Source organism: Sphaeramia orbicularis, chromosome 17, assembly GCF_902148855.1.
Source record: "Sphaeramia orbicularis chromosome 17, fSphaOr1.1, whole genome shotgun sequence".
Lineage (NCBI taxonomy): Eukaryota > Metazoa > Chordata > Actinopteri > Kurtiformes > Apogonidae > Sphaeramia > Sphaeramia orbicularis.
In genome coordinates this window covers 3,742,378-3,755,350 of record NC_043973.1, presented here as the reverse complement: position 1 = coordinate 3,755,350, position 12,973 = coordinate 3,742,378, and the positions used below count along the sequence as shown (strand labels likewise).

Below are 12,973 nucleotides of genomic sequence, written 5' to 3'. Positions count from 1 at the left end.
AAGAGAAATGCAGTTCATCATTGTAAGAACATAGATGCGGTTTAAGGACACGTTATCATTCTGACTTTAGAACGTGTCTTAACAAAGTTCAGAGAAGAACTTCGGAATAAGTCTGAATGAGGCCAAGAATGTTTTTTCTTTTCTTTTTTTTTTTTTTTGTGATAGGTGTCTTCTGCAAACAACCGGCGGGGAATTCAATAACAAGTCTGCTCGGTTATAGAAGTCATGGAATTTTACATCAGGGCCACGGTGGAAATCCTGTTATAAGGCAGAGCAGAGGCTGTAGTAGGAAAACTGACACGAATAAACAAGAGTTGAATAAACAAGATGAAGTGCAGGAAGAGGTGAGAGCAGGAGAAGAGATGAGTGAAATGAGTCGAGGAAAGGGAAATAATTCGCCTCCAACTACGAGGTGTGATGTGTTGAAAAGGTAGAGGGAAGACCCGCGGGGAGGCGGAGTGGCGGTTTAACTTTTAACGGTAGAGAAATCAAAGAGCTCTTTGTATCAAGTCCCAAGGTTGGATGTAGCGATTTGTGAATAAGATGCGTCTATTTGCATACTTTTGTCAAGGGAAAAAATATGAAAATGTGTGTCTGAGTGTGTGTCGCTTCCTCCCTGCAGGATGTGGATGCGTCTGAGATCAAGGTCCAAGTGTGCGTCTACGCCTTCGACCTGCTCTTTCTCAACGGCGAGGTAACTCCCAGTCATTTCCCAGTTAGCACTGCTGATGTCATTTTGAAGCTTGTGTGTGTGTGTGTTTATTAGTCAGTTAGCAAGAGTCTGCACGCTCGCCAACTCCATCCCTGAATGCCAATGATTCTGCTTCTGGGGGCCGTAACTAGATAATGATTGTAATGCTCATTGTAATTCCACCTGTGTGTGTGTGTGTGTGTGTGTGTGTGTGTCTGAATGTGAGAGGTGCTGCTTTGAGACCATCAGACTCTGAGAGTGTGAGCGGTGGATGGCAATTGTGCGCTCATAAGGAACTGTATGTTTTCATCCAATAATACAGTACTTTTTTCTTTTTTTTTTTTTTAAGCAGATTTTCTAAAAGTCAACCGAACAAAATGCAAATTTATGTGTCCATACACTCATGCAATGTGGGTTTTCCCAAGTGAACAGAAACAAAATTGACTCTTAATTTGTACCCTTACACCGCTCTTCCCATCTAATATGGCATTTATGTAAATGTTATGAATTAATTTCTGTCTGTTATGTGCATGCTCAGTGTCTTCTTTAACTGTTGCCCTTTTATTATTTATTTCTTAATTTTCCCAGCTTTGTTTTAGTTGGGTCTGTCTCGGTCCTTGTGCTCTGTTCATTACCCACTCTGTTGTTGCCCTGGGGACCGCTCTTCATGTTTGCCGTCATAAAGATCCTTCAAGCTATTACCCAAAAAATGAGCAGGGGCTGTTACCAAGGCTGTGGCAGCCACTGAATTCCCAAGGTCGTGTCCTTGAGAGAATTTCAGTGAATTTAGCAGATCTAATGAAGAGGAATGGAAGAGAGCTTTTCATTTTATCACTGGAAATGTGACGCATCTAAATCCTGATTTGTTTAAGACAGAATGTCTCAAAATCTGACAATTGTTGCTTGGATGAACATCATGTGGTGCTCTCCGGGTAGAATTCAGACATTTTCTCCAGTGCATTCTCTAAAAGCCAATCTTGTCTTTTAAATGGTGTTCCAAAATAAGGAAAGGCAGTTTCACACCTGCCGTGTTTAATCTGAGGATGTGCACTTTTTATTATTGTACTTCTCCTGTCCAAACATGTCTGACCGACCCAAAAGCTGAATATTGGTCCAGCAAAAAGTGGTGGTTTCAGTCTGAATCAAACTGATTAATAAGTGCTGATCAGCCATAATATTCTGTCAACTGAAATATGAAGTTGTACTAATGTTGAATATTTCATTCCAATGAAATTGTTTCAGTGGGTGGGAAATATTAGGCACCAAGTGAACGTTTAGTCCTTGGTGTTGATGTGTTGGAATAAGACAAAATAGGCAGCCAAAGCGTCTGAGTGGTTTTGAGGTGACTGGGTTAGACCACCTCCAAAACCACTGATCTTGTTTAGTGTTCCAGGTCTGAAATGCTCCATCCTACCAAAGTGGCCCTAAAGAGGAACAGCCAATCTCATTCCAATCAGTTATATGTTGGATGTACTGGACAAGCGAATCCGATCGATGGAGCCTCACTGCAATTTACAGGGTTTAAAGGATCTGCTTCTTCTGTCTTGATGCCAGATACCACAGTGCGCCTTCAGAGTTCTCCTGGAATCCATTCTTCTAGTTCACGGGTGTCAAACATACAGCACATGGTCCAAAACCGGCCCAACAAAGCATCCAATCTGGCCCTTCAGTGCAAAAATAACACTGATGATATAAACAGTCAAGGGAACTGGTTTTAGTCCAGCGGGCACATGCAGACCAATGTGATCGCAAGTAAAATAATAACATAATGACCTATAAATAATGACAATTCCAAATGTTGTTCTTGGTTTTATGCGAAAAAAATAAAATTGCATTGGAAAATATTTACATTTACATCGTGCTGCCACTTACGACTAATTATTTAACAATTAATCTTTTGACTAATTTTTTTTATTAATCGACTAATCTAGACAACTAATAACAAAAAAAAAAAAAAATCAAGTGGTTGTTATTTTGTTGCGTCCATTTTATTTTGAATACAGCTCAAGGGCCAAAACATAAAATGTCACGTGTACCATGGCAACTGTAAACAATATAAATAACTTAGATATTACCAAACAAAAAATTACAAAGTGGGATGTTTTCCACATTCAAAAAACGGGCCAAGGTGCCGTGGCCAAAAATAAATAGACAGTCAATAGTAAAACAACTTGACAACAAAAAAATTGCCGTCAACTAATTTTCATGGTCGGTTACATCAACTAATCGCAGCAGCACTACATTTACAACCGGTCCTTTTGCAATAAAATGTGAATAAGTTGAACAAATGTGACCAACCTGAAATATCTTAAGGAAAAGAGTACAATTTTAACAATATTCTACCTGTTACTAAATGTTTTGTGCATTTTTAGATCCACTGTGATCTGTAAGTTGTGCTCATAATAAGCTAAAATTTCAGGTTGTACATGGTTGTTCAGGTTATTACATTTTCAGAATATAATTTTCCTTTTTTTCACACTAAAACAAAGAGAAAGAATTTGATTATTATTTATAGGTTATTATGCCATTATTTTACTGATCTGAACCACTTGAAATCATATTTGGCTGAATATGGCCCCTGAAATATAATCAGCATGACCCCCCGTTCTAGTTAAAAGAAGAAAAAGGCACAAACACAATATTTAATTTTCAGAATCTTACACAGTCTGAAAATAGCAAGTGGCAGTAATGTTTTGTTCCTATAGATACTTCATTGGGCTGATATAAAGTTCCACTCAGTTCTAACCACTGCAGAACAAGTCATTTGGTCCTGGTCCAAGTTGCTCAGATCCTTCCACTGCCTGTTTTGCTGCTTCCAACTTTTCCCAATTTTGAAGTTAGATTTTTTTTTTTTAGTAATTTCATTTATCATCTAAATGCACAAATAAAAAAAAGGGTGGCTGCTCACAGTAAAAGTGTTTTTTTTTTTTTAGTCTGTGCACTTTTTCAAGACCGTGTGTATGTGTGTGTGTAGGTGTTCTGTATGTGTATCCAAAATTGTTGTGACTGTGTATCTGTGAGTACACTCCGAGGCTGTGTGTGTTTGTGTGTGTTTGTGTGTGGGAAGCCATTTGAGAAGCCATTTCATCCTTGTCATTGCAAAGCTTCCAGCTATGAAGAGGAAATGGTTTGCGATGATACAGTTTTTGCTGTTTTGTAACGAAGTGCGTGTGTGTGTGTGTGTTTGTGTGTGCGTGTGCGTAGTCCCTGGTGCGACAGCCGTTGTGTCGGCGTCGGGCTCTGTTGAGAGAAAGCTTCTCTGAGGTGGAGGGAGAATTTGTGTTCGCCCGATCCATCGACTCCGACAACACCGACACCATCGCAGAGTTCCTGGAGCAGTCTGTCCGAGGTGTGTGTTTTTGTGTGTGTGAGAGGCAGACTGAGTTGTTTTCTTACCTACTTTCCTGTTTTGTTGAACTTTTTCTGTATATGTACTTACTGTGTACTTGTTAACTTGCTTGCTGTCCCTCTGTGCCTTGTATATTTATTTAATTTTTTTGTGCGTGGGTGTGCTGCGTGCAGGTTTGATTTCATTTCTACCTTTTCCTCCTGCCTCGCTGAGGTGCAAGAGTGTGTGTGCGTGTGCGTGGCTGTTTTGTACTTGTTTTTGTGCTGTCTGTTTGTTTTCACCTGAAGCTTTGTATGTGGTCGGTTTCTTGTGTCTGTGCAGCAGCCAGGACCTGTGAGTTGTGTAATTGACTTTTCTTGGGTTGTGCGTGTCCTGACTCTGTTTTCAACACAGAACATACAAACATGATTCCCCAAATGTGTGCACTTCAACCTGTCTGCTCATTCTTGTGTCTCTGCAGGATTTGCTCTTATATAAAAAGTGGACAAAATCTGTTTGTGTATGTGTATTTCGTTCATGATTAACTGCTGTTCATTAATGGATGTGTGTGTGTGTGTGTGTGTGTAGATTCCTGTGAAGGCCTCATGGTGAAGACTCTGGAGAAGGACGCCACCTATGAAATTGCCAAGCGCTCTCATAACTGGCTAAAGGTGTGTGCGGTGGTGGGGCTCAGCACACAACATTTACACACTTATCTGTTATTATTTCCATTTGCAGATTGTTGAGACTTGAACCTCATTAACAATGACTGGGTCAAGGTCACATTTATTTGTATAGCACATTTACAGCAACGCAAAGTGCTGTACAAAAATAGGTAAAAATAAAAGATATAGTAAAACAAATAAAAAATATTTGGAAATTGAAGATAAGATATCCTAAAACTGATAAAACAGATACACAGTAATAGGATAAATAGTATTTAAAAACACAACCAGAAGATAAAATGAGTAAGTCACATGCTCGTTTTTAAAGCCAGTGCAAATAAAAGAGATCTTTAAAAGAAATTTAAAGTGCTCAATGGACTGTGCACATGTGACATGATGAGGCAGGTTGTTCCAGAGCCTTGGACCTGCTACAGAAAAGGCTCTGCCGCCTTTAGTCTTCATACGGATGTTTGGTACTTCTAAAATCAGGTGATTTGAGGATCGCGTTTCTTTGGCCGGAATGCACACAGTTAAAAGCTCTGAAAGGTATGGGGGGGGGGCAACTTTTGAGGCAGTTAAAAACATACAATAAAATCTTAAACTGAACCGTATAAGTGACAGGGGTGATGTGGTCCCGTCTTCTGTTTCCACACAGAGGACGGGCCACTGCATTTTGGACCATCTGCAGCCGGTGGACGGAGGACAAATATAAATTTATGCACAAAGTACTCGAACTGGCTTATGGGGGCTACCAGTTTAAAATGACATAAAAAAGTAAAAGGATACAAGATAAAATATGTACAATAATAATATGCTGCCAGGTCCAAAGCTATGACCCTGGATTCATAATTCACTAAGGGGAACCAGAGAGCTGACTTAGTGAGCTTTGGGAAAACTTCTTGTTCATCTGTGATGTCACCTAAAGGCTACTGCACACCATCAGCAACTAAGTTTATTTTAGCCACACTGTGTGACATGCATAAAATCAACAGGGTTCACGCGGGTGCTTAAAATCCTTGAAAATACTTGAATATTAATGTTGTGCTTTCAAGGTCTGGAAAGTGCTTACAATTATAAGTCTGTGATTTATTTCTTTTTAATATCAACAATGCCAGGTTAGATGCCAAGCCAAAGCTACGGACAGAGAGGTGATATGTTTAGAAAAATAAAACTTTATGTCAAAAAAGAAAATAAGCAGGTGTTCTCAGGTCGACTCCAGGTACGTTTTTATCTTAATCTTTGTCTTGATGCAAGTGTGTCTGGAGAACACAAAGTGTATTCCCTTTTTTTGGATAAAATTTTGTGTTCTCTTTTAATTTCTAAACTTTTTGCGATTATGAAATGTAATTTTAGATGATTATAGCATAATACAATGTACATCATTGTGATAAAAACTGAAACAAATAATCATGAGTGTATGTGTTCCTGTAGATATACATTTTACCCCAACGATAAGGTGCTGCGCTGGAAAAATGAGAAAAGGACCCTTAAAAGTGCTTGAATTTGACCTTGAAAAATGTGTACGAACCTCAAATAAATTTGGATACAGTAATACATTGGCAATGATAAGAATCAAGATTTAAAGATTTTTTATTGTTAAATCACTAGATGCACAGGACATACAGAGAACTGAGATAGCATTTCTCTCACCTTATTAAGTACCATGCATTGTTTAAAAAAAAAGAGGTGAAAATAGAATGAGAATAAATAAGTGGTATAAAGAATATAAAGTGTATATGTAATAAGATAAGATACGACTTTATTTTTCCCACCATGGGGAAATTTCAGTTAACAGCAGCAACACACAATCAAGAACAGAGAAAAAGATAGGTAGAAAAGCCACAAACAAATGAAAAATGAAATATAAGAGAAAAATAAGTTGGTATTTACATAGATATTTATATAACTAAAGAATTGGAATTAAAAATTAAATGTTATGTACATAATTTTATGTACATTGTGGTTGCACAAGCACATGATGTGATATGTAAATCTATTTATAGTAGCAGTGGTACAGTAATGGTTATGAAGAGAAGAGGAGGTGCAGAATGCATCTAACAATATGAGATTAGAAGCAGCACTCAAGCCATTTGGGGACCACGAAAGTCTAATTAATGTTAAATTATGACAGTCGTTTGAGGTAGACTCATGATCCGTTAGCTGAAACTAATTATTCTAAACTTAGGAGTTGTCGGTAAGTTACAACTACTTGATAAGACTTCCTGCAGTTATCTCTGCTTTCTGGGTGTTTGGCCTGTGTGTGATGGGTTTCTGTTGCGTCATTATGGGCTGTTATTACAGTATCATTATAATGATGATCTGGTTGAACACTGGTCCACATCTTCCTGTACATATAGCTGCAGTCTTTTCATTAATTGCCTTGACCATGAGGGCATCCTTGGCTCTGTCTGTATTGTATATTTAGCCAAAAACATTTTTTACATTCTAACATGCCTCCCACTCATCCCAGCCAGAGTTCAGGAGCCAGACCAACAGCTGACACTTATAGTAATTCTTTGTCAATATTTCTTCAGCAACAGCAAAACAAGAAGTGCTACAAGCAAACACTTTAGTGCATAAACAAGTATTGCAATCAACAAACTAAAACTTGTAACAATCTAAAATGAGTGTGGAGAGCATCACCACTAACTAGATGACATATCTATTGGTTGCTGTTGGTGCACTTCTTCAGGAAGGTTTGTTTGTTTAGTTTTTTTATTTATTATCTGTAGAGGCTTTCTACATTTCCAAATTTTTGCACAGATGTGGTGGAGGTAATAATAGTAAATAATACAGGTAAAATAAAAGTTCCAAAATGATGTGAAATAAACAAACTTAAAGGAACATACTGTAACGGCCAAATTAGTTGAAAATGAAATCACAGTTCCATGACTCTACAAAACCACAGAACCTAAACATCTCAGAAACCTGGAGAGAACACTGCATCTGTGCTGTTCTAGATGGAAACAATGAAGCTAAGCTAATGATTGAGCTCTTGCAGAAGTGGTATTCATGTGTATGGAGAAAAAAGACAATGAAGAAAATACAGACTCCTAACTATGGGATGCCATATTTTTGCAGAGAAAGTTTAAGTTTGATATTTTTTAGCTACATTTAACCTTTAAAGGTCCAAACAGCCACCAGTGACCAAAACCATCTATTGATGTAAACTGTTTAATACCCATTTATCCGCTAACTCTATTAATACATGTAAATAATTGGTGTAAAATACAGTTTGTCATCTTTTCATGGTTATCAGATATGACCTATGTGGATGTTCAGAGGCTCCATAGTGAACATGGAAACACCGTCATCTTCTACAACATTGATTCACCAGTAAAACCCATGGAGTTGGATCAATGACAGTGGATGGACACACTGGGTTTATGTTCAGTTAATGATAGATTTTGTTGAAAAAGTCCCTTTGATGAACAATAACAAATATGAAATTTCCAAAATATGAAATAATGTGAAATAATGAAAAAAAAGGAACTAAAATAAAGTTTAAAAAAAAGAATAAAATAAGAAACAGCATGGAAAAAAAACAACCAGTTATCAATAAAATGAACAAAAATGAGTAAGAAAATCCACAAAATAATGACCACTGCCTTTTATCCATGAACAAAGATATTACTTATGTCACCAAGCTCAGACTGCCCAAAACTGCAGTTTATATGTGGCTTAAAGGCAAACAAACAACAAATCACACAATAACTGTTGGCTTCTTGTTCCAAAAGGAAACCTCAAACAGTTCTCAACTTCCAACTAATCTACAATAAATTTCTGTCATTGAAGGTTCTTGGACACACACTAGATTTTGGTGGCTTTCATAATGAAGCCAAACCATTCATACACTTGTAAGAGTAACATGAAAGCTCTCTAACCTTTTTTTTTTTTTTGTCCTCTTGCTTCAAAAAATTTCCAAAGTTATTCAGAGCTATTCAGATCCTTGGGTGATGATTATTTTCTTTCTGCAATAATTACTGCAATATTAAAAATAATATCAGTTTGTTTTTCCACTTTTGTGCACATTACACTGAAGATATTAAGATTCAAGGGTGTCAAAATCATTTTAGGTCAAGGACCACATACAGACCAATTCAATCTCAAGTGGGTCAGACCAGTAAAATGCTATCATAATAATCTATAAATAATGACAAATCCAAATGTCTCTTTGTTTTAGTGTAAAAACAACCTGAAATGGTGCACTGTCTGTTACTAAATGTTTTGTGTATTTATAGATCTGCTGTGATCTATTAGATAGATAGATAGATAGATAGATAGATAGATAGATAGATAGATAGATAGATAGATAGATAGATAGATAGATAGATAGATAGATAGATAGATAGATAGATAGATAGATAAGCTTTATTACAGACTCATGGTCCACATTAAAAATCAAACAGATAAATACAAACATAATAAAAACCTTTATACTTTCAAGAGGCAGTCATACCAGTAAGTTGTAATGCACATGTATAAACCATAAACTGAGGCAGAATATTGTTAAAATTGCACTTACTTTCTTAAGAATTCTCAGATTGTTCATGATATTAAAAATTTTTAAAGGATAGTTTGAGAAGTAAAAATTTTCATAATGGAATTTTCCTTTTTCACTTTAAAACACAGAGAAAGGTTTGGTGTTGACATTATTTATGTTATTATTAGGGCTGGGCAAGTTAACGCGTTATTACCGCGTTAACACATTCATTAAATAACGTAGACAATTTTTTTTTTATTTCCTGTTACTGCCGTTCTGCCTTTCAAGCAAGTCTTAGTTCATGTATACATACGGACTCCTATTTTGAAACCCATGCTTTTATTTTGGTGCTCCACATGCACTGTAGAACCAAGCGCCGGTGTCTGAGAGGAGAAAACTGGTGAACTTTCCGAGTAATGCTGAATCAAACTTTAACTCTTGCAGAAGCAATACCTGTATGCATCAATCATTCTGTTGTTTGCTAAATAATTTCACATGCAAATGTGCCGTTAGAAACATGTTTATGACGTTATTTTGGATGTGTTTATTACAATGTGTTATTAACATATTTAAACTAATTTGTTTATGCTAGCTTTCGGAGATGGGTCACTAATTCTTTATGCAGACTCATGCTAAGTTTATGTAAATTCATTGGTTGTGCTTAGGTATAATATGCTAGCCTTGGAACTAACCTTTACTTATTTACGATGTGATTAGCTCGATGCTAACTTGGATGGAAAAATCCATAGACATGCTAACGATTAGCATTCACAGATTAATTTAAGATTTCCGTCTTTTTATCCAGCAACAAAGTTTCACATCAGAGATGTTTATTACTATTCATTCTTACAACAACTGAACATAAAATACTCACAGGCAAACGTTTTTCGGGCCATACAAACAGAATAAAAGAAACGCGTCTGTTAGTTCCTTCTTATGTCCCAACTGACTACGGGAACACCGAAGGACAAAACATACATTAGTGCAACTTATTCCGACCACTAGAGGGCCCCCTTTGCTTGCTTTGAACAACTGAACATCACATATTATTGGGCTTATTCGTATTAGTACTTATTAGTGGACTTAAGACTCCTGTCAATCACTCACAAGTGGAAATAAACTGGTGTGGACATAAACATGTGTAAAAGTAGTGGTCTGTTCCGTGGACATTTTCATTTTAAATGTCTTCAGATGGTGGGGGTGAGAAGGACACAGTTGTTTGTAAGCACTGCAATGTGGAATTATTTTTATCACCACAGTACTTCAAGTCTGAAATATCACTTAAAGGCAATACACGCTGTTGATGCCAGCAACCCCCCCCCCCCCCCCCCCCGTAACTGTGCAATTAATCGCAGAAATTCATGTGATTAATCGGGATTAAAAGTTTTAATCGCTGCCCAGCACTAGTTATTATGTTATTATTTTGTGATTGTGGCCCCTGAACTAAAATGACTTGGACACCCCTGTCCTATATAGAAACTAAAAACGGATTTTCAGAGTCAGTCCTTGCACCAAGTTTAATATTTTCCAGAGGGTCATTATAGCAGGAGGGTGACAAACAGCAGGATAAAACTTCAAGAAGAGGTTTTTTTAAAGAGACGAGGACTCCCACTTCTTTGATACAAAATTTAGTGAGTGCTATAAATATTTTTTTAGTTATTTTTCTATTTAAACAAAGTCAAGAATTTACATAAATTAAGAAATGTCAAATTAAAATGCACAATTTCAGTGACCAGCAAGCACTGAATGTCGGTCACAACACACCATCTGGTCTGGAGACAGGCATGTTTTGCTAGTGTTAGCTCCCTAACAATCTCTTGGACACAAAATAGCCGTGTTTGTTCAGAGGAAAAAAGTGATGCAAAAGAGGATGCTGTCAGTAAAAGGTCCAAACAGTAAATGCATTATATTTGGATCCGCAGTGGCAGGTAGTACTGAGCTGTTTTGGACATCGCAGCCGACAGTGCCAGACCCATTTTTCTCATTTATTTGGGAAGCTGTCCTCAGAAACGGGGCTTTACAGAAGGACCCATATTGTAGAGTACAGCTGGAAAGTGTGTGTGTGTGTGTGTTTAAGGTGGGGGGTAGAAAAGCCTTTTGTGCCTATGGCAGGAGCTGCGCAATATCTAAATACTGCCTCAAGCCAAGTCACTTTAGGCTCTATCTGTTGGGCTGAAAGACTGCATGGAAAAAAAGTGGGGGAGAAAAAAATGGTGGTTGTAGAGAAATGTTTGTGCTTGCCATTGCAGCCCACTCCTCGTGTCTGCTCGAGGCTACGTTAGCCGCTTGTTGTATAAAACAGTAATCTCTCAGACCAAATGGACAACAGGGGCTGGTTTCATAAAGGTGTAGGTTTAGACTGAGCTGGTGTTGTTGTGGAAAAAAAGGAGAACAGAGTGTTATGAAGACTGGCTGCAGTAAGCTGTTGGAAATATGAAATGAAGAGACATGTCAGTTATTTAGTCATAGATAGACAACTACCCTGAGGTAACATACACCGTTAAGATCTGCCACATTAAGTTGTATAGCTACGTTTTTCGGATTACTTAAAAAAAATAAAATTGTTATCTTGTATTAACTTTTACTTTCAGGAAGAAGTCTATAATGCGGAGTGAACCAGTGGCATAATCAGCTGGTTTTTTTTTTTAGTTTGACAAGTCTATCGAAAGCAAACTTTCCATTTTCTCCTGTTTTTTTTTTTTTTTAAGTTTTGTTTGAGTCTGTTTTGTGCTTGGAGTTAGTTGTTGACATTAGGTGACTTTACTAGTCTAATGACTTCATTACCTACCTTCATGATAACATCCTGTGCACTGATTTCTATATAGAGAATCCAGGCCATCTGTTCCCCATGCACAGGGTTCCTGCAGGGTCTTAAAAAGTGTGAAGTTGTGAATTTGCAAATCTGCATTTAATGCCTTAAAAAGTCTGTACAAGGTATTAAATTTGATAAGATAGACTTGGTAAACTTGTTATAAACACCATATTGTTTTTAAATGTGTCTGTTAAATGTCCAAGCTGCAAAGAAAGTAACATTGTTCTACTCCGTTCCACCCGTTCCAACCCAACAATTTGTATTAAAATCAGGAACCAGTTATCACTAACTTTGCAGCCCCCAGTGAGAAATAACTCGGAACAGTGGGAATCAAGGCATTGGAGTAAATAAATACATTTTCCTAAATTTGAGGAGTCACAAATATTTGCCAGTATGGCCGTGAAATAGGTCTTCAGTTCTGTTCTAAGTAGTCTTAAAAAGGTCTGAAAAAGTCTTACATGTACTCCACAGTTTGCTCCAGTTGGGTCCAGTCAGCTAAAGTCAGCTACCACCTCCCAGCACAACAGGGACTCTGACACAAGCTTCATAAAAACACACAAGCAAATACTGAACTTCTTTAAAGTTTTGTTATTGGTATAACCCCGCCCACTCCAGAGGGATATACAAGGAATTCCGTCTGTCTGAGATTTTTGTCCAACCATTGTCCATTTCTCAGACACTACTTACCCAGTTCTGTTCAAATATACACATGTGCTTTACCTCTGAGGAGAAGTGCAGGGAAGAGTTTGATTGTTGAATTGAAATTTTGGGATTTTTTTTTTTTTTTTTTTTTTACAAATTTTTGAACACTTGAAATTTGTCCAACCTATTTATCAGATGCTATTCACCCAATTCTTCTCAGATTTCACACACATGCTCTTTACATGTACCTTCCTCTCAATTTTTTTTTTTTTTTTTTTTTTTTTTTTTAACAAATTTTAAAACAGTTTTTCAAAAGATAGTTAAGACTCCAAATGAATCCCTGGGTAGATAG

At 37.1% G+C, this 12,973-nt stretch overlaps 1 protein-coding gene across 2 annotated transcripts in view; it reads left to right on the top strand.

Annotated features, from left to right (window-relative positions):
* Positions 1 to 12,973, top strand: part of lig1 (ligase I, DNA, ATP-dependent) — a 130,535-nt gene that overhangs the window by 78,531 nt on the left and 39,031 nt on the right. For both annotated transcript variants that reach the window (XM_030161210.1, XM_030161209.1), the window contains exons 20-22: positions 623 to 694; positions 3,896 to 4,040; positions 4,608 to 4,690. In XM_030161210.1, coding sequence (XP_030017070.1) covers positions 623 to 694; positions 3,896 to 4,040; positions 4,608 to 4,690 — 300 coding nt within the window. The remainder of the gene's footprint in view (positions 1 to 622; positions 695 to 3,895; positions 4,041 to 4,607; positions 4,691 to 12,973) is intronic.